This window comes from Mixophyes fleayi, chromosome 7 (genome assembly GCF_038048845.1).
Source record: "Mixophyes fleayi isolate aMixFle1 chromosome 7, aMixFle1.hap1, whole genome shotgun sequence".
NCBI lineage: Eukaryota > Metazoa > Chordata > Amphibia > Anura > Limnodynastidae > Mixophyes > Mixophyes fleayi.
The window spans coordinates 76,036,272-76,064,133 of NC_134408.1; the positions used below are offsets into that span (position 1 = coordinate 76,036,272).

Sequence of the window (27,862 nt, forward strand, 5' to 3'; positions counted from 1 at the left end):
AAGCTGTGATTGATTTAGAAGTAAGGGAATTTCCAATTGCAATAATCCCTTATGGCCTGTCAAGAAGAAGGAGACTAACACCTGGAGACTCACAATTGATCTCAGGGTTTTGAATAAATATACCCCCATGTCAGCACAGGTGGTAGCAGAGACACCAGACATATTGGCAAGAATAAACGGCAAAAGTAAGGTATTCTCTACCATAGATGTAGCCAATGATTTCTTTTCGATACCATTGACAGAAAGCTGCCATTACAAATTTGCATTCAACGTGCAAAAAACGCAATACATGTTTTGCGTATTACCCCAAGGATTTCACAGTAGACCCACATATTTCCATCAGGCATTAGCAGAAGTACTAAATGTATTTTCACACCCAGAATGCCTGCTACAATATGTGGATGATCTACTACTCCATACAGAGACTATGGAGGAACATTTGACACTCCTACAGGAATTGCTAGCCCTCCTTGTACGTGCAGGGCTCAAATTTAGTCCTCACAAAGCAAAGGTGGCTAGGTCAGGGATCATATTTCTGGGAGTCAAGATAGCTCATGGGGCAAAAGGTATAATGGCCGCCCGAGTTGAGGCAATGGTCAAATTACCTAGACCAAATATGAAAATTCCTTGGGGTTACAAACTTCATGAGGGAATTCATAGAGGATTTTGCTACAAAAGCGAAACCTCTATATGAATTGCTTAGAGGTGAGGAACCTTCATTGAAGGATGGACAGAAGCACAGGAAGTGGCATTTTCTACTCTGAAAAGAGATCTCTCTTCTGCCCCAGTTTTGGCCACTCCACACCCAGAGGGAGAGCTGGCAATTCAGGCTCACGGCCAACCAGACTTACTACAAGAAGTAGGATCTATGACTAGACCACTAGGGTATTTCTCAAGACTTCTTTCTCCTGTGGAAAGAGGTTTTGATGAATGTGCAAAACAACTTGCTGCAATACATTATGCTGACAAAGTGACAGAACATATTGTGTGTTTTAGACTCCTTGCTATACAGATCCCACACTCTCCATTAACCCTTCTAATCCGGGACATGCTGTCTGGTGTCTCTCAACAGAGATGGATAATGGATTTGAGTGGGCGCAATCTCAAAGTAAGTCACAAGGCCAAATATGTATTGTCTCAACTGCTAAACACAGCAGGGACGGAACACGACTGTGGACAAATGCCATATGATGAAGCAATGACTTTGTTTAGACAAACAACACATCCGGATGGGTTGATGGGTCTCGGTCTCACACGGATGGGAAATATGTGACCGGTTACGCAGTCTTGGATAAGTCTACAGGGCTTCAGTTTTGTTAAATTACCTGGTCACCTGTCAGCACAAAGGGCAGAATTGGAGGCAGTAAAGGAAGCCTTACTACTTCAACCTTCAGGACCATGTACTATATATAGCAACAGCTCATATGTAGTTCGGTCCCTGACATTACATTTGGATACCTGGCACAGGCGCGGATTTGTGGACAGCCAGATTAATCACCTGGCGCACGTTTCAGAGCTCAAAGAGTTATGGGAATGATGCATCCTGAAGAGGCTGTGATCATTAAAGTCCCTGCTCACCAGAAAGGGAATGATCCCCTTGTCATGGGTAATAACTCTGCAGACGAAGCGGCCAAACTGGCTGCTTTATCTGGGTTTTTCCCAAGACCCAGATTACAAAGAAGTATCATCTTTTAAAGTGACGATACGAAACAAGGCTCTGGAAGAAGACCCAGTGTCATTTGAAGAGGAACAAGCAAAGGATCCTCTTCTTATACTCCACATTCCCACACCACAAGGTAAGGTCCCTGGTCAATTAAAGAGGGCATTCTGTGTCACACGAACAATGATGGTTCAGAACCCCTGCCTATTGTTCCTGATCATCTTTAGGTAGAGCTGACAAGACTCAACCATCAGCTCCTTGGACACCCTGGCCAGGATAAACTCATGTCCCTCTTAAAGGACAAATTATACTGGTCAGGGATGTCAAAGACAGTGGAAATTGTCACACAACAGTGTCTTGTGTGTGCACAAGTGAACCCCAGAGCTCCAGCTCTCAAGCCGGTTCTACAGCGTGTGCCCCCTGCAGAAGGACCATGGGCTGCCCTACAGATAGATTTTATAGGATCAATATTAGCTGGCAGTCGCAATTGTCGGTATGCCTTAGTAGCTGTGGATGTATTTTCAAAATTTGTTGAGGCCATTCCAACTGTAAATGACTCCGCTACCACCAAAGCAACGGTCTTATGAAAACAGATTCTGTCACGTTCCCAGGATCATTGAATCTGATCGGGGAACACACTTTACTGGCAAGGTCATGAAAGCGCTTTGTGAACGACTGGACATAAAACAGCATTTTCATGTACCTTATCATCCCCAGTCAACAGGAATAGTTGAACAAATGAATCAAACAATTCTAAGACACTGTTAGAGAAGGACTCCTCTTGGGCGACAGCCCTGCCTGCAATACTGATAGGCAACTACAACAGGGACCACTCCATTTGAGCTCATGACTGGTCGCAAAATGCCACTTTGCTTCCCCAATGAACCACAATTGTCAAACCCCATCAAAGAGGCCAGAGATGTGTTCTTACAACAAGTGCAAAATAATCTGAAACTGCAGCTATACGCAGCCATCCGGCTGAACAAACCCTATCTACAGGGGGAGACTCCCATGCCTCCAGTAGATAGTCTGGTAATGATCAAGACATTCGGAAAGACAGGTCCCTGGGATGCAAACTGGGAGGGACCATATCAGGTCCTTGAAATACTGGGTGATACAATGCTAAAAGTACAAAGGCCAATGACTACAAATAAAGACTCTCAGAGAAGATGTAAAGTTCTCTGGGTCCACGCTGATCAAGTGAAAATCACGCAAGCCTCCTTAACTCAATAGAGTGCTTCTGTGCTCATTGAGACGGGTAGATTAAGAAATCATACCCCTTCCAAATAGTATTAAGAAAAAAAAAAAAAAAAAAAAAAAGATGGTTTTAACTGATCATTGAGAACCATAATGTAAGGAACGGAAAATCCTAGAGCCCTAGCCTGATTAAATCTTGACTGTATATGCAACTAACAGCGCTCAAAGAGAGACACTCAACCAAGGAGCACATTGTACTCTTTCTCCCACTCTAGGTGTTGATGTAGCGGAGGAGATGGGAATAACACCAGTGACCCCAGAGAAGCGACTAGGTACCCATCCAGATACTACTGTAAGGCTACAGAAAATTCAGCCTGGTTTTGGTTCAGAACTCAAGCATTGGCTGCTCGACTTTGGGAAGAAAGAAGACATACTGCAGAAACTTTCTGGGAATCAAGCTACAATCAAGCTGGAACATGATGTCAATGTATCCTCTTCTCTTTCATTCCATAATAGTTCTCATTACATTGGCATTTTATTAAAAGACTGGGCATTATGGACTTTGTGAGAACAGAAACTGCTTTACGTAAATGACTGTTTTTTTTATCCCTTTGTGCCTTTTCTCTTTTTCTTCTCCATTCTTCTCTCCTTTTTTTCTTCTCTTCTGCTCCTCACGCTCTCGGCGACAGGGTGTTTTTCCACTATGGTTCCCCCTTTACGAGTTTTTTTCGGTAATAACACAAGAGGTTTTTTTTTTAATCTCCTCCATTGTTGTAGGGAGAGGTAGAGAGAGTTGAAAATTATCGGGGTCTCTCTCTCTCCCTTTATTTTGTTTTTTAGTTTACCACTAAATCTAGGGTAATTTTCACTTGTGTCGGGATTCCGACAACAGGGGGACTGTGTAGGGGGGCCGCGGTGTACGCACGCGCGCACACGCGAGCAGTACATCATCACCCCTGGCCCACACACAAGGTCCACGTGTGTGTGGTGAATCACCACACACACGGTCCCGCTAGGGAGGCTGGGAGTTTCTGGGTCTGCACTATAAAAGCCAGACCTGGGACTCCCCCCTCTCTCTCTCTGCCTGCCCCTGGACAACAAGCACTACACTACACTACAGAAAACACACTACACTACAGGAAAGGGTTAATAGGGACACACTACACTCCAGAAAATATATATTACACTACACCAGTGGTTCCCAAACTTTTGCAGTTCGCGGCACCCTTAGAGTCTCCAAATTTTTTCAAGGCACCCCTCCAAAATAATTATTGAGCAGTCCTGTTTTAGAAGTAGTTGGGTCAAAAAAATGTAATAAGTATTTAGGTCAGGACAGAAATACTTATTTAGTTGTATGTAAAAATGCCCCCTCTGCAACCAGACACTCTGCCCTCAGGCACTCTGCCCCCTCTGCATCCAGACACACTGCCCCCTCTGCATCCAGACACACTGCCCGCTCTGCATCCAGACACACTGCCCTCTCTCACACTGCCCCCTCTGCCCTCTGTCACGCTGTCCCCCCTCCTCTGCTCTCTGTCACGCTGTCCCCCCTCCTCTGCCCTCTCTCACGATGTGCCCCTCCTTTGCCCTCTGTCACGCTGTGTCCCCCTCTGCCCTCTGTCACGCTGTGTCCCCCTCCACTGCCCCTCTCACGCTGTGTCCCCCTTCACTGCCCCTCACACGCTGTGTCCCCCTCCACTGCCCCTCACACGCTGTGTCCCCCTCTGCCCTCTGTCACGATGTTCCCTCTCCACTGCCCCTCTCACGATGTCCCCCTCCACTGCCCTGCTGTCATCCTCCTCTGCCCCGCTGTCACCCTCCTCTGCCCCGCTGTCACACTCCTGCCCCTCTGTCACACCTCTGCCCCTCTGTCTGCCCCGCTGTCACACTCCTGCCCCTCTGTCACAGCTCTGCCTGCCTCGCTGTCACACCTCTGCCCGCCCCGCTGTCACACTCCTGCCCCTATGTCTGCCCCGCTGTCACACTCCTGCCCCTGTCTGCCCCGCTGTCACACTCCTGCCCCTCTGTCTGCCCTGCTGTCACACCTCTGCCCATCTGTCTGCCCCGCTGTCACACTCCTGCTCCTCTGTCTGCCCCGCTGTCACACTCCTGCCCCTCTGTCTGCCCCGCTGTCATATCCTCTGCCCGCCCCGCTGTCACACTCCTGCCCCTGTCTGCCCCGCTGTCACACTCCTGCCCCTCTGTCTGCCCCACTGTCACACTCCTGCCCCTGTCTCCCCCGCTGTCACGCTCCCTCTCACACCTCTGCCGCGAGCCAGCCATAGAAAAAAACCAAAGAGCACATAAACTTACCAATCTGCGCGGCGCCGGGACCCAGCAAACTCCTCTCTCCCGCAGCTGTCACTGAATATCGACGTCAGTGACAGCTGTAGGATTCTATACTACAGGAATATTCCCTACATTGCAGATTAAGAATTGGATCCAGGATAGAAGGATTTGATAAGTATCATTAATATATATATATATATGTGTGTATGTGTGTTTCTAATATTGATTTGACTATTTATATTCATATATTGTTTGATATCTATGATAGTTAAATCAATATTATAAATACTAATTCTTATCAAGGATACATATGTAAAGCTAGGATAGTGTAAGGAATAAAGGTGATGAACCTAGGGTTAATTGTATATTGATATACTATGTTATGTTGGACAACGTTATGATTTATGTGTGAACTGTGAATACAAGCTTTTCTGTGTTAACTGTAAAATACTTTGATTTAAATACATACATATGTTGTGAGTATTGGTTATTTATAACGAATATAAATTGTGAAGTACTGCTGAGATACAATTGTTATTTTATAAATAATTCTGTAAAGCTTAAGTGTTAGTGTGGTCAAAAGACTGAGTAAGGCAGCATTGTGCAAGGAAAAGTCCATAAAAGTGCGAGTTTTATAACGAGTATCTAAGAACAGAATAAGAGGACAGCGTGCGCAAGTGAGACGCAACCACATGTCCTTTAACACTGTACATGGGTTAATTTAAATATGCTGGGATATTTCTGTAGATATTTTTTTGTATACTTGCCATTTTACATTTACCAGGAAAATATGCAGAGCTACTGTACAACTATAAGCCCGCTTGCTTTTGGCAGGGATTCACTGTTTTGCGGCTTTATTTCTTTAAAAAAAAATACTACTACTACTATTAACACATTCATTCACTGCCTCAGCCAAAAATAAATGACTCAAAAGATCGCAAGTGTATATTTAAGGGACATTGTTCAAGTCAAGTCAGGGTGAGAGTGGTACTGTATACTTAGTCTGCTACTATGCACTCACACAGGACAGAAGTATAGATGTACTCTCCTTAAACTGTGGATTTTTCAGGGATTGCATCACATCTCTCCTCTTCACGGGCTATCACAGCAGCAATTTACAAAAAAAACTGACAGCCCTGAGATCAGTTGCAAGTCTAAAACCAGAAGTGTTCTTTGATAAACTGTGATGTATGTAACAGCATGTGCAACATCATTATACACACTGCAGAATTGGAACAACATTGTTCCATAGTTGAACAAGATCTTCAGTTCAGTTTAACAATCTCATTCAACGATATTATGGGCTTTGGAACGATAACCATTCCTCATTGTATGGTACATACTACTGTGATCTCATTCAACTATAAACAATGTTGTTCCAATTCTGCGGTGTGTATGCACACTGCAGAATTGGAACGATAGGTGAGGGGAGGGACAGGCACACATACCTTGACGACCATCTGATAGCCGGTCGGGAATATTCATAGAGAGGTAGCATCAGAGTCTCAGGTACAATTTCCGGTCACCACTGGTTGGCTGTCACTCCCACATTCATGGATATAACACAACCACGTAGTACTGCAATTGGATGGCCAGGTGAGATGGAGGAAAGGGGAGGGGCAGACGCTGTCATGGAACGTTGTGCTGTCTGTGCAGACTGACGTCATGCAATCCCAGCTCTCTTCTGTATACTTTATTATGGTATACTTAGGTATACTTTATTATGTATTAAGAAACAGTGCGTAAGGGATTAGCTAATTTGCGGCTATATCCAATAATAGTGCCCCTTGCAACCATCACTATTAGCAAGAAGCCTTGTCATAGGAACACCTGGCACTCAAACGACTATACGTGAGAAATAAGTGTGGAAGGCAGAGACTCTGTCGACTGGCAAAATCCTTTTCTCCCCGGTAAACTGTGACGGGGGGGGGAGGAAAACTGTCAGAATGTTTACCCCGAAATGGATGGGGTGAGTGAGAGACTGGCCACGTACCACACTTGGCCCCAATATGCAGAGGTGACCCCTGACCAGCAGGCACAGGCAGGTTTCTTTTACACTGTGTGAAAGGATGGACCGCCTATGCCACCCTGTCTGATGTTGCTGGGAACCGGCAGGGCTTACTTTGACACCGTTCCAGTTACCCAGCAGTAAGAGTTCCAGCAGTCCATCTGCACTGTATACCATGTGACTGCTGCAGCCACATGACCTGGTGATCTCACAGGGACATTGCTTAGCAACAGCTACACTGAAGAAAAAACCCTCTTCAATATTGGGACAAACTGTAAATCGGGCGAGACTGTCCCACTGGAAACGTGACGGTTGGGAGGTTTGATTTAACATCATGCATCATTAAGATACAGCACAGTGAGATAGATTCAATTGGTGATGGGCAAGATGATACACTTCAGGGGCCGCATGACTGGCCCGCTTACCTTCAAAATGGACACACATTACTCTAAAACTCAAGAAGTTAAAACAATACACTTAAAAGGGGCATATTGAATTAGCTTCTAATTGCGGACGGGAAAGCTAACTGAATATCCCCCAAAGAAACTGCTATCTGTAATAACATATCAACAGTCATTTTAAATAACTGTAACAAATAAATGTCATAATAAAGCAGGCAGGAGGTGAGGGCTACAGGTAAAGGTTCAGAAGATGGCAAGAGGCCTTAGGGCTGCCTGTATGTTGCACATCACTGTATTAGAAGAGATCAGGTGCTTTCAGAATACAAAATTGGAAAGTTTTGATAATTCTTATATTTTATCATTATAAACTATTATACATTACTTACTCTTACACCACAGACGAGTAACATATGAAATATAAGAAGATATGGTTCCATTATTGAGATTGACATGTCATTGAAGAGGTCTCTTCTTAAAGTTATCTGCAAACCAAAAGAAAGATAACATTGTAGTAACATAATTGTTTACTCTTAATAGAAGCGATTGATTTCATAAACTTAAACTACAAATATATAATTCCAAATACAACAAAATATCGGTCCAAACTAGTTTTTGTTACTAAATAAATAACATATATTCTTGAGAGATCATGAAAAGATTTTACAAAGAATGATATAACTTTTATGAGAAGCAAGTAACATCAGAAAGGTAATGGGGTTTTATTGTTGGTACCCAACGTCATTTTGGCTAGATAAATAATAATCAAAAAAAGGATTATCATAATTATTATTAATAATACAAACATAAAAATTAAAGCCTTGACGTAAAAAATGTATGCAAATATATACGGATTACCCAATTGTGTTAAAAATACTGCAGCGACACTACAAGTCAAACATAATTGTGTTTGACATATGGTGGTAAACAGTGCCTACATTTGTAGTTAGAAGAGAGGGTCAATGGACCACACTCCTTTGATCCCAAATTATTCACTTGCAGTAAATAAACCAGGCAGCATACAAAAAAATGGTAGGCAAATATTCCCAAATGCAACCACAAGGAGGTATTTCATTGAAACAGAGAAGAAAAAAGAAAAAAAAAAAAGAAAAAAAAAGCATGATTTTTTATGCCAGTGGGTTAGGGGTCTTAAATAAAAAATAAAGACAGAAGGACACAGTAAAGGGAGAGCAGACCACCCAGCTACTCACCACTGTAGGACCATACCAACTAAAATTATTGCTGTGCATGGGAGGGACAAGGAATGGGCTGTGGAGGTGGTATAGAATAATGTGTCCACTCTACAGGGATGGAACATTATTTTGTTGGCACTATACTGGCATACAATAAAATGAACTATTGCACTCACCTTTGTTATTGGTGTAGTTAGTAATATAGTTGAATAGGGTGAAGTGTATTTATATATGAGGACTGAGGCCGGGTCCCCTGAGCGCCGGCCACTACACTCGTGCGGCGGCCATCCTGAAATTGACTCCGGCACCAGGAGAGTTAATACCCGATGCCGGAGGGATTAACTAACTCACCGGCGCTAGGCGCCGCATGAAAAGTGTGTAAAAAAAATGTCTGAAATCTAACTAAAAATGTATTTTAAGATGTGCGCTGCAGCGCTGGGTGGGTAGCACCCAGCACTGCAGCAGGGAAAGGCTTAAACCCTGGCGCAGTGTAAAAGTGTAATTAAAATAAAAATAAATGAGAGGGGGTACTGCCACTGAATTGCTGTTTGGAGGCTTCTGGGGTACCTCTTTGGTAAGTTGGCTCTCAATTTACAAACACATATGTATGGTCCGAATATATGGGACTCTCATTGTTTAGAGTAGGACTATCCTATTAGCAAAAGCGCCTTGGCGTGGCGGATGGCTTAAACATACATTTGCAAATGTGTGCAACAAAGACTTTTGCATTTTTATCTACAGTAGAAATGGCAGATCTGTTGCTGGCTATAGCAGTGTGCTGGGGGAAATAATGTTGTGTGTATGTTCCTTGCAGGATAACCCCACCCTTTCAAGCACCTGTTATGGCCTATAAATTGATTTGAGCAGCTTCCACTTTTGCACTATACTGCCATACAATAAAATGAACTATTACACTCACCTTTGTTATTGGTGTAGTTAGTAATATAGTTGAATAGGGTGAAGTGTATTTATATATGAGGACTGAGGCCGGGTCCCCTGAGCGCCGGCCACTACACTCGTGCTGCAGCCATCCTGAAATTGACTCCGGCACCAGGAGAGTTAATACCCGATGCCGGAGGGATTAACTAACTCACCGGCGCTAGGCGCCGCATGAAAAGTTGTTAAAAAAAATGTCTGAAATCTAACTAAAAATGTATTTTAAGATGTGCGCTGCAGCGCTGGGTGGGTAGCAGTGTAAAAGTGTATTTAAAATAAAAATAAATGTAAATGTTTTTGTGTCTGTCCTGCAGCGCCGATAGTTATCCGGCGTGCAGCACCAGAGGGATTAACTCCCGGCGCCGGTGGTGTAACTAGGTGTATTAAATGTATAAATGTGTATTTTAAGTGTAAAATGTAAATGTGTAAAATAAGAAAAGAGTACTCACCCTGCTGGGGCTGCAGAGGCAGCCCTGGATCCCATTCACCCCCCGGCAGCCAGATTCAGTGGCTGCCGGAGGGACTTCCACACTAGCCTCCTGTAACCAAACACCTCCAGGAGATGCAGTGCCTCCTGGGGGCCCCAGGAAGTTCAGTCTCTAGTTGGAGCTCAAGGAGCTTCAACTAGCGACAGGGCAGGGACTGCTGCCCCTGGATCTGGCTGCTCTCCCAGATACTATTTTCGAGCAGGGAGCAGAGCTAGGCCCCAGAGCAGGGTCCCTGGAAGTAACTTTGGGCGGGAGATTTAAAAGAAAAATCTCTCACCCCAGACAGAGAGGCACCAAGGGAGCAGAGTGGGCTTAGCCCCCCTTCTCCCTGGCAGCTCGTGGACAGGTGGGGGAAGTATACCCCCCCTGCCACTAGCAGCAATGTTAAAGGTGCTAAACCTCTCTGGGTTGATTCACATGCAGGCTGCATGAATCAACCCAGATTGGTTAAAGGGACAGAAAAATGGTTTACCTCCTGCTAAGACAAGTCTCCAAATGTGTATAAAAAAGGCACAGTTTTGTATTAAAAGTTGTTCTTCTTGTCTCATCTGACCTGATCACTGGTACCTTTAACCAGTGAAGAGCAAATAAACATCACTTGCTTCAAAGACCTGCTTGGAAACTTCTCTATGCCGATTCCTGTGAAAAAACAGATTAATCCGTTCCCGGCTGTTCTGAGGTTTGGACCCAGCACCCAGTACCACCGCTCTGCCTGCTACCCAGCAGCTCTTGCCAGTGTGATAGGCCAGGGGGGATTCATCCACAGCAACCCTGATCCATAGGGAGAGGTCAGGGATACCAGCCCAGGTACACCAGTAACGGGGAACACCTGCAGCATCAGTTACCCATAAGTAACCCATTCTGGGTACCAGTAAGGAGTCCAGTGGTGGCAGCATTGTAAGCCCCTCCTACTGCGGCAGGAGGCCGCACTTGGGTTAACGAAAGGAAACGGTGGCAAAGTACGCCCAGCAGATTCCCAGCAGCAAAATACAGGGTGGCATAGGTCGTCCATCCTGTCACAGATTTCTCATGGCAAGAGGTGGGATAACCGCAGGTGGCTTTTCATGCACCAGTCAGGAGAGTCAAGTTATTCAGGAGAGGAATAACTGCAGCAGAACACACAGGATGTCGAAGTACAGTAAAATGTCCAAGGCGGACCTCGAGATACTGTGCCAAACAAAGAAGCTAGAAATTCCTTACACAGCAACAAGGAGCGAAATGAAAAAGGCGCTGATAGCCTGGGATGCACAGCACAGGTCAGCAGATGAGGAAGCTGTCAGTGACCCGGAGGAGACGTTAACTTCAAACCTAGAGGTACCTGCAGTAACATCCAAAAACACAGCACCTGTTTCCAGCAACAGTTCCCTCCCACAGAGTGAATCGGTGATGCAAGTTCAACAGCGTGATGAGGGTAACTTTTCTGTGCTAATGCAACAGTTGGGGTCCCTGTGAGACAAAACAGCTGAGGCTGAGCGGTTGCTTATCATACAGTTGTGGGGCAATCGGTGGGCACCGCCTCCTGCAGCGGCCTGTGAACAGTCATCTGCTGTGCCTAGATTGGGATCTCCTCACTTTACCAAAATTGATGACACTGTTGGAGATAATGATGGACATATGCAGGTGTTTGAAATGTCTTGTAGCCTCCATGACTTGCCCAAACAGGAGTGGGTAAAGTATCTGGTTCTCATGCTACTAAGTCGCGCAGTGGAAGCTTATCGCGGAGTGGCCCCAGAGGACTGTGCAGACTACGACTTGGTAAAACGGGCCCTCCTTAAGCGCTATGTTATTACCCCGGAGACCTACCGGCAGAAGTTTCGAGATTTGGCTAAAAGCACCCATATCACCCATGAGGAATTTGCCAACCAGTTGCGGCAGTTGGCAATAAGATGAATTAATGGATCTGATGCCAAGTCTTAGGAAGAATTAGTGGACTTAATTTGCAAAAAGCAGTTTCACCGCCGATGCGCACCAGAGGTGAATCAGTGGGTATTGGACCATACTCCAGCAACCCTGGAAAAAGAGGCCCAGGTGGCGGATCAGTATGTGGCAGTGAGGCCACACCGGCAGAAGCGCCAGGTTAACAGCCAACCCCAAAGGACTGTACAATCTTCTACTCACCCCCCAAAGTACCTAACCCTTTGAGTACTATTTGCCAGCCACCGCTCTGTCCCTGGGAGTTATCAGAGACCACCAGAGCCCAGGCTGCAGAAGAAGTGCTACAACTGCCGGGAAAATCGGTCATTTAAGGATGGACTGTCCCACAGCCCCAACACCCCAAACTCGTGCCCCTAATCCAAGTCTTGGGGCCAGGCTGACTTGCTTAACTGGCAGAGGTGAGCCTTTAGAGACTGTTTCCACCCCTACCAGCCCAACAGAGTGTGTCTGAAAGTAACTTGGAGGGAAGAGTCACCTGTGTGTGTCCTAAAGGCCCCCCAAAAACTTATGGAGGAACCTGCAGCCTGTCCAAATGGGACCCCTGCAGGGAGAAGGACTGAGGCACTCAGGGGCCTCAATCACTGTAGTGAGCCCCCATCTTATTGATCCTGCTGCAGTACTGCAGGGTCGCACTGCCAAAGTTACAGTGGCCGATGGACTGGAGAAGGAAGTGCCTGTAGCAAAGGTGTATCTGGACTGTGGAGATGGCCAAAAGTTGCGAGATGTTGCCGTATTTTTGAGGAAACGTTTACTGAAAAAATACTTCCATAATCATTCAAACGTCAGTACTAATGAACCCCATGATATGGTGGAGCAATTTGGATAACTTAGGGAAGAAATTGAAGCACTCTTTATTTTGGAGGAAGTGGTTATGTCCAATCAACTTTCTTCCCCTGAGTCAGTGGCACCAAGATTCAAGAAAAAATCTACTTTCCTTCCAGATGTTTCGACCTGTCCTCAGGTTAGAGTTTTTAGGGATCTTGTATCCAAGGACCTTGACACACTTCTTCCCCAATTGAAATCCGAAAATAGACATTCTGGTAATTTAAGTAGAGAAGAATGGTCAACATTGAAAGAAATACAAAGTTGGAATGATATCATAAAACCCTCCGATAAAAGGGTGGAATATAGTTCTCTGGCCCCGAGTACAATATCTTAAAGAGATCTATCGTCATCTAAACAACAAGGAATTTTATCAACGATTGATATTCAATCCCACTTCCAACTATCTGTTGGTCTATGACAGACTCATTAAACAAGCCTTCGATAGGGGACCAATTTAATAAGGAGATTATGAATTCCTAATGGATACCAACATTTTATATTCTTCCAAAGATTCACAAAAACAAGTCTAACCCACCAGGTAGACCAATTATATCAGGGGTAGGCAGCCTTACTGAAAATGCCAGCAAATATGTGGACCTACATCTTAGGAAACATGTAATGAGTCTGGAATCCTATACCAGAGATACTTTGAATGTATTATCAAAACTGAATGATATCACAGTTAACCCTTCTACAAAGTTAGCTTCATTTAACGTTGAATCATTATATACTAATATTTTACACCAGCAGGGCATTCAGGCTGTTCCATATTTTCTTAATATGGAAAGATCAAATGACTTCCTTGTAATGTAAAGTATGCGCTCTCTCTGGATAGAGGATCTTTACATTCACATATTAATAATACAAAGGCAAAAAACAATGATAAATATGGAAATAACAAGACACCGGCTTTTATATCCTAATATAATTCTAAATCGAAACAGATTACTAAGATAATTAAAATGAATTTTGATTTATTGAAATTGGATAATATTTTATGTGATTGTATTGAAGATAAGCCAACTGTTATATTTAGGAAAAACTTGGATCTCAAAAGAATACTGGCACCCAGTTCTTTGAAAACAATTAAAGGAAATTCTAATGAAAGCTGGTTACCTAAACCACCAGATGGTTGTTTTAAATGTGGCAAAAAAGTCTGTTTGACTTGTAAACACATTATAAAATAAATCTAAAATCATTAAATCTAACCACACTGGTGTTACTTTCCCTATCAAAGGGTTCATTAATTGTGAAAGTGCATATGTAGTATATGTACTGGAGTGTGAGTGTGCAAGCTTCAATATGTCAGGAGGACTACAAGGGCTTTAAAAGTACGATTTAGAGAGCATACGAGGAATATCTTAAATAAAGTACGAACCCATGTTGTCTCTAGACATTTTGCTGATTATCATGAGGGTGATTCGAGTAGCCTAACATTAGTAGAGGTAGAGCAAGTGGTCAAAACAGAAAGAAGAGGGGATCGCTTTGCAAAACTTTGTTTGTGTGAATCCGCTTGGATCTTCAAGCTGGCCACTATAAGCCCAACTGGCTTGAATGAAGCTCTGGACCATCATTGCCTGAACTGATGTAAGGCTGGTGTCTCTGATTTTTTGGATACTACACTGTTGTGTAGAATTTATTGACATAGTAGTTATGGTAGTGAGATATATATTAGTGTGAGATCTGTCTAATGAGGCATTTACACAGTGAGCATTAGACACACTGATGTGTGTTCACATTTGTGGACATGCTTTTATGTGTATGTGTTTTTTGGGGGGGTTGCCTTAGCACGCGTGTGTAGGCATACTCATATTATTTACATTTATATATTTATACACGTTTTTGGGATATGTTTTTATATCACCAGACTTTTGTCTGGTGGTATAGTTTGGTGTCTATGTGTTTCGATCATAACTGTTATCTATATTTATTTTTTGGTTTTATTTTATATTGTTTCTATATTTATTTATTTTACATTTTATATTCTGTATATTTTAGAATTTTATTTATATGGCTAAGCCACTGGATCTGACCAAGATAATTTGTAATCATTTGCTTGCATGTATGTGTAATACATTATATGTTTTATATATTTTTTTCTCTGCATGACTATGTCCGATTCCCAAGGGAAGTTTACTAATTTATCAATACGTTGGAATACTAAAAAGTATGGAAAGGGTGTGAAACTAATTACCACACCTGTTGATTGGCTCCCTATTTAAAGGAGTCTCACAGACCCCACAGTAGCTTTGAAAAAGTGCCCATCATAGGCACGAAACGCGCCAGCGGGGTTTGTGCTTTGTGTCCGGATTTGAGACCGTCTTCTATTCAGCTAGAATCATCTATTTCTGCTGGAGATTAGTCTCTTACTTTATAAATTGTTGGTCATGAACTCTCTAGTCACGATCTCTGACCTATGTGGGAAGTAAGAATTACTGCTGCCACAAGTTCGCTACATAGTTGCGCATATCGTGCCAGTGATTGGAGACACACATCGTGCGAACAGGACCCAAGGTTTACAGCAGAGTCCGTCTTGTGCTGGATTAATTTCCTCCGGAGGGTGAAATAAGCACCAACAAGCGGTGAGAGTATTTCCATGACTCTGACGGATATTTGAAAATTAGGTTATCGTGTGATTAACATTTTGCAACTGTGTTTTGTCAAACTGACGGAGGCGGTCTACTTATTAAGAGACTAATTTTGTTCCATCTTTGAGGATTTCAGTCCTTTTATATACGAACTGGATTCAACGATCAATGGCCATTTTTTTCTGATTGCGTATCTGATTACATTCAGTGCTTTGATATACAGCCTCGGCTGTCTCCCTATATAGTCACCTCAGTACTGAAGGTTTAAATTTTATGTTTTATGTGTCAGAATTTTTGAATTTATTGTGTCATATATAGATATGCTATGTTCTATATACAATTCCTATGTGGATAGCTCAATAAATGTTAATTGGTATAATTTTTTGAGTGCCTTTCTTCACATGTCAGGAGAACCTCCGTTTAATAAGATTTTTATATTTTATATTTCATTATATATTTTTTTACATATTTTTACCTATTTAGATGACCAGCAGCGCAACCCTAATTTTGCTTTCCTTGTAATGTTATTGCAAATTGTGCTGACTAAAAATGACTTTGTCTTTGAAGAGAAATTCTTTCTTCAAGTACGGGGCACTGAGATGGGGACAGCCTGTGCCCCTACGTACACAAATTTATTCTTAGGCTGGTGGGAAAAGTAGATGGTCTTCAACTAATGTAACGAAAAATATACTAGCCATATAATTTTTTTATTTTTTTTTTAACTTTTTATTAGAAACATCTTTTCCCATAGAAAATGCATTACAGAATCTCGAGAGGTTAAACAGAAATAAATAACACATGTTTACATACAACAGGTTCTCTCGCACTTGGGAGATAAATGTATACTTATCTAATATTGCAAAGATGTTATTTTACCTTTTCAAGTTTGAAGGGTATAAAAAAGGGGGGGGGGTATACAGGGACCAAAGGGAGGGACGGGGGGGGGGGGGGGTGTAAGTGATTCACGCATCCAGTAAGAGAACAAGTATGTTTGCTTAGGAATATCTTTCCACTAGAACTGAAGTGGAGATTGATTGTGATACATGGCCCATGGGGTCCAAGTTTTGTAGAAGGAGACGGAGGAGCCCCTCAGCACACTATTAATGTGCTCTATTTGGTAAGTGTGCCAGATCCGACTGCAGACCATCTGGAGTGTTGGTGGTGTGGAGCTTTTCCAAGAGGCCGCTATTTGACAAGTGGCAGCACTGATGATGTGCCTAAAGAGTTTGTGAGCAGATCTAGTAAGGTCTGGAATGGGTAGTGGCAGTAAGATGTGCTTAGGGTCAGGTGGTATGTGGGCATTTAGGATTGTTGAGGCTAGAGCAAGAACTGCTGCCCCGTATGAGCGGATCCCCGGACAGTCCCACCATATATGCATGAATGTTCCCGTCTGACCACAGTTTCTCCCACAATCAGCGCTGGTCTGTGGGTATATTTTTTGTAATCTCGAGGGGACATAATACCATCTGTGCAACAGTTTGTTAGCATTTTCTTTAATGCGGACATTTATAGAACAGTGAGCCGTACCATCAAATACATCCGACCATTCTTCCTCATCCAGTACAGTCCCCAGGTCAGCCTCCCACTGCGCCTGAAAGCGATCCTTAACAGGCGGAGTGACAGGAAGTAAAGTATTATATAGAATAGAGATGAGACCTTTGGAGGCTGGGCCTGAAAGACATAGATTCTCAAATGTGGTGGATGGCCTGGAAGAGAGTTGAGCCTTGACTGTTTGGTGGTAGTGCCTAATCTGAAGATACTGATGGAACTGTCTCGGAGCAAAGCCACACTGTTCAACTAACTCTGAGAATTGTGGAAATCTAGCCATATAATTTTATCGCTACATTATATAGATGACGTCATTTTGTGGGATGGGGAAGACACAATTTTCACGAATTTACCGATATTCTAAATGGTAATGAATTAAATCTCAGACTAACATCGGAAATACATGACACTGTGATTATCTTTCTGGACCACACCATCTCAAAAACATCAGAGGGGAGACTTAACACAGATATGTACCGTAAGAAGATGGCTACTAATAGTTTGCTACATTTCACAAACTCGCACTACTCCCCGGTGATTAGGGGAGTTATTAAGAACGAAGAGGAACTGCTCTGAGGAACAGATGTATGTTCAAAGATCCAGTGAGCTCAAATTACAGATTATTAAACAGAGGTTACAGTAAAAGGGTCATCAAACTATCCGAGAGAGCCGTCAACTGTAAGGATAGAGAGTCTCTTATCTACCCGCCCACCAAGAATAAGACGATTGACCCAAAGAAAAGAATGATAGGGACATTTTGCCCTGAGTGGAAAGAGATAATGCAAATTTTCCAAAAGCATAGGGACATTTTGTTACTTGATGAAGACTTGAAAGAGACATTGGAAGACAGGGTCTCCATTTCTTGGAGGCGTGCAAAAAATAAATAAAAAAAAACTGGTTCATAGTTTACTTAGACCAGAATAAAGAATTTCATCCAGACCAGAGGGCTTTTTCAAGTGTGTAATATGCAAGGCTTGTCAATACATGGTTCAGACTAAATAATATGCAGATAAGTTTTCCATGATTTGGAAGATTCTCCAATCTCTGAATTGCAATTCCCCCAATGTTGCATACTGCCTATCATGCCCATGCAAACTGTTTTATTTTGGAATAACTAGCAGACCATTTAAAAAGAGGGTTTAGGAACATGTTGGCGATATCCGGAAAGCCATCAGGGATAATGGCAATATTAGACAACTGACTACGGCAACATTTTTTGAATCATCATAACAGTGGTCCAGCAGTTTTAACAGCATTCGCCATGGAACAGGTTAATTTGGGTCTAAGAAGAGGGGATTTGCAGCAAGAACTTCTAAAACATGAAACAAAAGATTTTTCTAATGGGGAGTTCGGCCCCTCTATAAAATGCATTACATCTTTAATGCGGCTACTGCAAGTCCTGACTACTGGATAGTTGAATTACATATGCAGTTTATTAATTGAGTTCACTTCACGCAAAGGATTCTATTAATTTTGGGTGATATCACGACTTTACCTGAATGGTTTTTTAGATCTCATAAACCTTGGACAATACTTGACCACATTTTTTTCTTGGGTTTTGTACTGCTAGATCTGATGACACTTCATTATGAGTAACACAAATTTATTAATTTTTTCATTATTTCACATTTGATCACTATTCTATTCACCAATAGGTTTGATACTTAGGGCTAGATTTACTATCAGGCGGGATGCTCGGCGTCTTTAAGCCGCCATGCATTGCCGCGTTTTTCCGGCGGGTTTGCATTGCAAACAGCCGGATTTACGAATGGGCGCGTTTCATCTTCAAGTTGAAGCTGCCGGCGATGTGACGGCGGGATGTAATGCTCAAAGCCTCCGGCGGCTTTGAATTGAACATGGCGCTTTTGCTTTAAATGACAGCGCTTTCGTGTGATAGCGGGTTTTTGGAAAAATACACCTGTCTCATGGCCTGTTACTATTGGCTACTTTGAAAGTCTGGAGATTTGACATCACAAGCCCTATATAAATCACTGGCCTGACACTTTTTCTTTGATAGGGTTTTGAAGAGTATAGAGAGAGGAGTTTGGAGGATTGTGCTTGGTGAGAGTTGGTGTATAGTGGTCTGGTGGAGCGATTTCTGATTGAAGTGTGAGTAGTCCTGTGGTCTTTTTCAGTTTTGTGCATTTATTATCTCATTTATTTTCTGTCTTGTATTTATTGTATTTGTCTAGTCCTTTGTCTCTGTTACTTGTGTATGAGTGTGTTGTGAGTGTTTCTGTAGTTAGTCTAGTTTGTTCTTTGTGTTTGTCAGTCCTTCAGTGTTTATTGTTTTTCTGTATTCTGTGTGAATATGTCCAGAGCTAGGAGGGGAGCAGAGGCTGAGGAGAGGGAGATGGAGCTGGAGAGGGCAGAGGAAGGCTTTGAGGAGTCAGGACAGGGCAGGAAGACCAATTCAGGGAGGAATGTCCATTTCTCCTATGATGAAAATTGTGTGCTGGTGCACAATATAGTTCCCTGCTATGAGGTCATATTAGGGAACCTGGCAGCCCGGACTCCGCTAAGGCGGCGTCACCAATTGTGGGGGCGAATCTGTGAGGCCGTGAACGTGGTGGGGCCACTAAAGCGGTCAGTGTCTCACTGCCGCAAAAGATTCTCTGACATTAAAAGGAGGCTTAAAGAAAAAATGGCAGAGGAAAGGAGGGCAGCAAGAAGAACAGGTGGTGGACCCCCACTTCGTGTCGAATACACCAGCTATGAAGAGGAGCTGCGGCAGATACTGCCCCTGGAGATTGTAGAGGGGGTGAATGTGCAGGATACCGATGCACCCTCGTTTGGCCAAGCACTTGGTGAGTTATTTGCATTTTTACTCTAACAGTATTGCAAAGTACACATGTTTTTTTTTAAAAAAATATTTTTTTAAAACACATTTTTCAAATATACTGTATTTTTTTTCAAATGATTGTTGCTGCAAATACATTGTATGCTTTTTCTAATACATCCAGAATCGCCTGTAAGAGACTTCACTCCCAGTCCAAGGTCTACACCTCTACCTTCTGTGAGGGATTCTGCCCCTGAAGATGAAGCAGGTGCGAGTACTCTGTTTGGGGGAGAAACAATGGAGTTAGTTTTTTTTATGTGCAAATGTTGGGGTATATGTTATATATCTTGATTTTTATATGGTTTGCATTGAAAACATCATGTAATACACAGAGGGAGAACTAAAATAGTATTATCTTACCCAAAAGCAAGGTCTAGCAGCATTTGGCTGCCTGTATCATCATATTTGTTGTTCAAAATAATTTGCTTTTCTATCCCCCTCAGCCATACATAGTCCAAATGAGAATGTGTATTCAAAAGATAAAAAGTGCATCCTTAAGCAGGTTGCATAGGACAAGTAATCAGGAATGCAAATATTGTTACACAATCTGTAGTTGAAAAAGATTAATCTTTTCTATCCAGTGTTCAGAATGCAATATACAAACATATTATATCCTATATACTTACCGTGATTTTTCAAACACAGGTCCGTCTTCATATCAGGCACCTCAGCGGGAGTCCTTGGCAATGTCACCTGACCCAGAGGATGAAACAATCATCACCCTCCAAACTGTTGATGCCCCTGTGTCTGGCCTCCACGAGCAATCACCTAGGCCTGCAGAACCAACCGCACAGCAGCAAACTGCACCTCCTACTTTGGATCCAGGGAGAGAAATGGCAGAGTCAATTGCACAATTCCAACAACTGCAATCACAGTTTATGGACACACAGACCAGGCACATGTCTCATATTGTGGCCCACTTGAGGCGGCCACACCGCAGCAATAGCCAAATCCCTGCTGCCTTGAATAGAATTGCTACTGCTATAGAGCAGTCGAATGTTACAATGGTCCAAATGACTGGGGCTGTGGAGACATTACATTCTACAGTTAGGGAAGTAAATGCAAACGTTAACCGGATGGCAGGCCAAATCCATCAAGAAATTATGGCCCGTTTCCCAGCACCTATCTCATCAGCCATAACCAGTACCGCTAGCACGCCTAGTAGATCTGTCCTGAGTACTCCTCCAAGGAGACGTGCTCGCACCAGGGGTGGCCGAGGGAGAGGAGAGAGTGGCTCCAGCGGTACTGATGTTCCTGTGAAAAGGCGTCGGTAGCCTAATTCTTTTGTTTTCTGTATATGTTTTTGTACGCATGTGTATGCATTGTAAATTTTCTGTTTATGCGTTCTACTGCAATAAATGCAGTTACATTTCAATGCTATCAGTCTTTCTTTTCTGCACATTAAACAAGAGTATACTGCTTTACAAAAACAATGCACTAATTCCACTTACACATTGACATCTGACTAACTTTCCAGGGACGTTCACATTTACCACATGAGGAGTACACACTATCCTCTGTTTAAAGGTTCCAAACTCTTAAAAAAAAAACATTGCACTCACATCAAACACATTTAATAGCAATAAATGTTTTTTCTAGTATGCACTTACATGTAAAGTAGTTAGTAATGAGACGGTCTCTAATCTGCCTCCCCACCTCTGTGCTCTGCACATAACCAGATGGGACACGGACCCCTACTTTTTCACTGTTTATTGCAATAATCGGTGGGGTAAGTTGATGTAAAGCCAGGTTATGTAGCAGACAGCAAGCCAGGACAATATCAGACACCTTTTTAGGTGCATACATAAGCACCCCACCAGATTTATCTAGGCACCTGAACATGGTTTTCAAGAGTCCAAAGGTACGCTCTATCACACCTCTAGTGGCTATGTGTGCCTCATTGTATTTGTGCTGTGCAGAAGTCTGAGGATGCAGCAGAGGAGTCAGCCAGGAGCAACACCCATATCCTGAATCTCCTGTAATAAAGCAAAAATGTTAGCTACCATTTTAATTGAGCATGTTGTACAGCAGTTAGCACATGTGAGGCAAACTGAACTATGATAAGGGATATATAAAAAATGGTAAGTACATACCCAAAAGCCATCCCTCCGGCATTTCACCACTTTCATATTTGGCATAAAGGGTAGACTGTCTCAGGATAAAGGCGTCATGACATGAACCAGGATAGCTTGCCACAACACTCATTATACGCAGGTTAGCATCACACACAACCTGAACATTCAGGGAGTGGTAATGATGGTGATTAAGGAAAACCTCTGCCCTGAGGCAATATGAGTGCAGTCTATTGCTCCAATTACATTTGGGATACCTGCGACCCTATAGAAAGCTCTCTTTAGCTCATGCCACTGCGACTCCTGGTTGGGAAAGCATATATATCTAGGGCACACTCTTTTAAGGGCACATAAGACCTGTCCAAAATGTCTTGAAAATGTAGGCTGCATTATGCCAATCACTCTGGAGGACACAGATTGAAAGGAACCTGTTGCCAAAAAGTGAACTGCACACAGTAGTTTGTGTTGTCCTGACACTGCATTAGAGCGGCTGGTTGTAGGCTCCAAATCATCCTTCACTTGCTCATAAAGTCTCATCAGGTTAGAACGATTGAGCCGAAACATTTGTACTACGTCCACATCAGTCAAAGAATCCAGATTCAAACGCACTGTAAATGCACGTGGAGTGCGCGGTCTGCGCAGGCTCCGCGGAACATATGCCAACTGCTGTTCATCCTCCTCCTCCTGCCGCCTTTCTGCCTCCATCAGATAAAAAGCTGCAAACATACACTGGCAAGAATGTACCACATTCCCTGCAAAAGCCATTCTCCAACAAACCCACACCTGAAAAAATAATGAGGGGCCCTTTTTGTAAGCATCATGATTAACTGCTTGCCAATAGACTGTGATTTCTTCAGCCAGAAAAAACTTTTTTCACATTTGGATTGCATTAACATTAAATTAAGGGTTAACTATGTAATGAAACATTGTGCATCCTGATTTCTTTTAAGCACCAGTATTATTGTGGATTTGTTCAAAGGAAAAAAAAATTGTAAAGGAATGTTGAAATCAGAAATTACTATGCAATCATACAGGGTGAAAAAAAAATATTTTAACACTACCCTGAAATTACATGACACTTTGCCCATTTCCCATATACAATCCTAAAGGAGCAATCATTGGACATGAAATAGCCCTTTCTGTTATGTTCTGAATGGCAAAATAGCTCAAACAGCATGCTGTTTGAGCAATCTCGCCGCTCACAAGCAGCTCTTTCATTTTGGTCTTTTGAATGGCGCTTTTCTGGCGGTTTTATTAACCGCCTAATAGTAAATCCGGCTGTTTGCATGTTCAACATTGTTGAAACCGTCATGGCGCTTTCTAAAGAGGCGGCTTTGAAAAAATCATTTCTGGCCGTTTGGACGGAGGTTTTAGCGTTAGTACCGGCGATGGCTAAACCGCCGCCAAACCCGCCGAAAGTCGGAGGGTTTACAAACACGCCTGATAGTAAATATAGCAAAATAGTATTTTCCCTATTTTGCACTTTGACATTGGAAACCTTAAAACTAAGGATGAGTGGGCTCGGATTTCGCTAATCCGAGCCCACCCGAACAGTGCGGATCCGACGGGATCCGAGCACTGTTCGGGTATTTCCGGCACCAAAAAAATGAAAGTTAGGCTCTGACGTCTAAGTCTCGCGTCGGATCTCGCGAGACTCGGATGTCATAAATGCCCCAATCGCGGCCGCCATCTTCATTCTCCCTGTGGGTAGTGTAGAGGGAGGTTGTTGAGAGATAGTGCTCTGTCCTGCTGATTATTTTAGTAAAGTGTGCTCTGTCCTGCTGATTATTTTAGTAAAGTGTGCTCTGTCCTGCTGATTATTTTAGTAAAGTGTGCTCTGTCCTGCTGATTATTTTAGTAAAGTGGTGCTCTGTCCTGCTGATTCCAGTGGTGCTTTGGCCAGTGTCTGGCCTGCTGAGTTCAGTGCTGCTTTTGTCCTGTATTTTTTTCTGCTAAGTCCATAGGAATTTGATAATTATCCCAAAATCTTAAAAAAAAATAAAAAAAAATAATTGAAAAAGTATAAAAAATATTAGAGCAATATATTCTTGCAGTCCCAAAAAAGAGGAACTGCCATTTCTATTACTACGTTCATTGTTTGTGCAGTCCCAAAAAAGAGGAACTGCCATTTCTATTACTACGTTCATTGTTTGTGCAGTCCCAAAAAAGAGGAACTGCCATTTCTATTACTACGTTCATTGTTTGTGCAGTCCCAAAAAAGAGGAACTGCGGCCTTAACAGCTATGTTAGTGTTAGACGTGCATCCGGTGTCCGCCATCTGTGCAGTGAAATTCAGACCAGTTGGAGGAGGTAGGAGCAGACATCTGTGCAGTGGAATTTAGACCAGTTGGAGGAGGTATTGTGGCCCCGGTACCAAATTGGGTACCGGGACCACTCCACTACGCAGTCCAGATAGATGCGTATCCGATATTAAACTACATTCAGTGTTGGGGCCAAATCCAAAAATAATTAAAATGCACTGTCATCATCGAAAACAAGAGGTATTGACGCGCTAGAACTCCACCCTCTATATGCTGCAGAGTATGGAGGAGAATAAAAAGGCCATTCAAGCCTACACAGCCACCTACGATGGGCCACGTGTTTGTGCCGCCCACTTGTGTCGCTTAGCTTAGACATCCAGCCACCTCGGTGCAACCTTTTGGACTAAAAACAATATTGTGAGGTGTGAGGTGTTCAGAATAGACTGGAAATTAGTGGAAATGAATGTTATTGAGGTTAATAATAGTGTAGGAGTGAAAAGAAAAACAAAATAATTGATTTTAGCACTTTTTATGCTTTTTTAAAAAAAAATCAGAACCCAAAACCAGAAATCAGAACCAAAACCTTTCGTGGGGTGTTTTGGCAAAACAAATCAGAACCCAAAACCCAAAACACCAAAAGTGGCCGGTGCACACCCTTACTTAAAACTTCGAAAACTTTACTCATTTTTATATGTTCATTTATTGTAGTTTGTTCCCCTTATTAAAAAAATCTTTTCACACTTACAGCAACACAAATTTTATTTATTCAATTATTTTCACAGAACACATTTATAGCATCACCTCCGTTTTTACTATTTAAGTTGTAATTTTTTTGTAGATATTATGTAATCTATTACTTATACTTCTCCTCTTATCATAAAGAACTCATTCCAACTACAGTGTAACTTATACAGGGAAGATTGTTAGTGGCCAATTTTCACAATTTGGTTTACTATCTATTACACGATATCGGTATTGAATATAAAAACATATTTTTGTTCCACTTGTGATCTTTGTGTTTGGGTGGTTACTAAACACACTGACTTACCTGTTTCCTTTTAAATGGGATTGTGTACATTAATTACGCTTTTGTTTATTTATCCAGGGTCCTCTTTTGTCAATACAATGACTGATCTAGAATGAGGGTGGCACATTAGATACGATAGGTGAATTCATTTGTCGATCAATCATCACGTGACCTGGTTACTATGATAGGCTGCCGAGCTGCATACTTCATCATATGGGGAGTGTTTTACACTAGTTAAACCCAATGAAGGCATGCCATCAGGTTGCCTCGTTAAAGCATATATCGAAACGCGCATCGGCGGACACTGCACTCACTCTCTGTCAGTTTTATTTAAACAATTAATCTAGCTGAGGGGTATATAAAAAAAAACCTCTCAGATACAGCCTTTGTGAACCTGCAGTAAATAGAGCTAGAATATCAGTAACCGGAAACTAGATATTTTAATATTAGGTCTCGGTTCATGTGTTTCACTATGGATCAAAAGGATCGGAGTTACTATCTAGCAGTTTAAAACTAAATCATACAGACATAGTTCCCCTGTTATCTACACTAATTAGGATTTTTGAACCAAGCTCTTTGCCAGATAGCGCTAGGTTCTCTGTTTGTGCATCTGTTAGGAGGACTCCAAGATAAACTTTAGGAGATTCGACACGCTGTATTTTTACCAAAGATATTTTGTAACATTGCCATTGTAACATACTTGTTTTGAGAGCTTGAACCAAGTTACTGTCAGAGAGCTTTCTCTGCAGACTGATCCCTTGTCACTCTAATAAAAGGTTTTAGGATCCATGACATTATTTATCTTAAGTCAGATAAGTGTATTATACCATTCATACAATCTTCAGAGTGATATTGTAGGATTGATTGTTTTCAATATACTTTAAAATTATTATCTATATATGCTATAATTAGGACAGCAAGCCAGCAGGGTAGTTTTTCTGGGTTGGGTACGTGTTAAACTACTCTCGGAATTTCGACATTGGTAATACCTACAAAAAAAACGAAAGAATGAAAAAGCGACTTGAAAATAATCAGACTTACATTCAAGACGACGCTGGAGATTTCCGAAGACAGCAGCATAATGACAGAAAGCCATTCCGATTACAGAAGTCACCGGCACTGCAGCCTGACGTCATTGCGACGTCTGTCCATAAAAAATTAAAGCGGCAATGTGGAGTTCCCTAAGGTTAAGTGTTGACATATTTAACCTTACATTGCCGCTATAAATTTTTATGGACAGACGTCAGGCTGCAGTGCCAGTGTCTTCTGTAATCGGATTGGCTTTCTGTCAGTATGCTGCTGTCTTCGGAAATCTCCAGCGTCGTCTGGAATGTAAGTCTGATTATTTTCAAGTCGCTTTTTCATTCTTTAATTTTTTTTGTAGGTATTGGCGATGTCGGAATGGTGGTAATCGGAAAAATGATTACCACCGGTTTTTCTACCATTATATTCATTTCCTTAACATTCCAATTTAACCATTTTTAATATTTCGCTATAATGGTTTTTTAATATTCATTAATAAAGATTTACCAATTTAATCACAATTGGCTATATGCTAATAGTGACCCTGATACACAATTTCTGCTTTCTTGTATTTTCTTTTTCTGTCACTTTAGTCTATTACTTGTGTGGGTGCATCTTCCCTTCTGTATTATCAGTGAATCAATATACACGAATATATTTCCAAAGAGGGGTTTAGCTAAAACTCAGTGCTGTGTTTTTTCATTGACACAGACTGTTTCCACCCTTGCCAGCCCAACGGTGTGTAGTGTGATTGAAGGTGACTCAGCGGAGAGTCACCTGTTTGTCCAAAAGACACTCCAAAAACATGTGGAGGAACCTGTAGCCAGTCAAGGTGGGACCCCTGCAGGGTAAAGGGCTGAGAGACTCAGGGGCCTCAATTACTGTTGTGAGCCCCCATTTTATTGATCCTGCTGCTGGCAGATGGACTGGAGAAGAAAGTGCCTGTAGCAAGAGTGTATATGGACTGGGGAGATGGCTGAGAGTTGCAAGATGTTGCCGTTATGGATGGCCTCCCAACGGATGTGATTTTGGGCAACGATGCTGGAGGTGGAATTGTGACCACATTTCTAAACTCTATTACCCGGAGCCAAGCTGCTAAAACTACAGTCTTCAGGATCTACACCTGCACAATCCAGCCCGGAGGAAAATACCACAGCTGCAACTTCTTCAGGACTCAGCCAGCCCTTTGCTTCTGGAAAGACTCAGTCCCCCAGCAAAGCAGAGGATGTTGTCTCTTGCCAACCTGATATTGTGGTGGTGCCCGCTGATGCTCCTGTCCCTAACAGTATGCCAGCTTCGGCGGTGAATATAGCCGAGTATAGCTGACCACATTGGCCTCCCTTTGACTGACCATAGTCATCTCAACATAGACCCCCTGCAGCACATCCTGACTTAGACAATAGTGAGGGCCGCAGGGAAGAGTTCAGGGCAGCGCAGCTCTCTGATCCCTCACTGGAAGGCATGAGGCACCAGCCTGCAGCAGCCTTCCAGCGATGGAGGTGGGGAGTGTGACCTGGCGTAAAGGGTTGTTGTACCGTGTAGCTAGGAAGGTAGATGGGGATAGACCACTCTGGG

The 27,862-nt window shown here is 42.6% G+C and overlaps 1 protein-coding gene across 1 annotated transcript in view; it reads right to left on the reverse strand.

The window, feature by feature from the left end:
• The window catches only part of CALCRL (calcitonin receptor like receptor), a 303,255-nt gene that overhangs the window by 262,184 nt on the left and 13,209 nt on the right, over window positions 1-27,862 (reverse strand). The window contains exon 2 of the mRNA XM_075179990.1: window positions 7,942-8,037. Within this exon, the coding sequence (XP_075036091.1) occupies window positions 7,942-8,007 (66 nt within the window). The 5' untranslated portion in view covers window positions 8,008-8,037. The remainder of the gene's footprint in view (window positions 1-7,941; window positions 8,038-27,862) is intronic.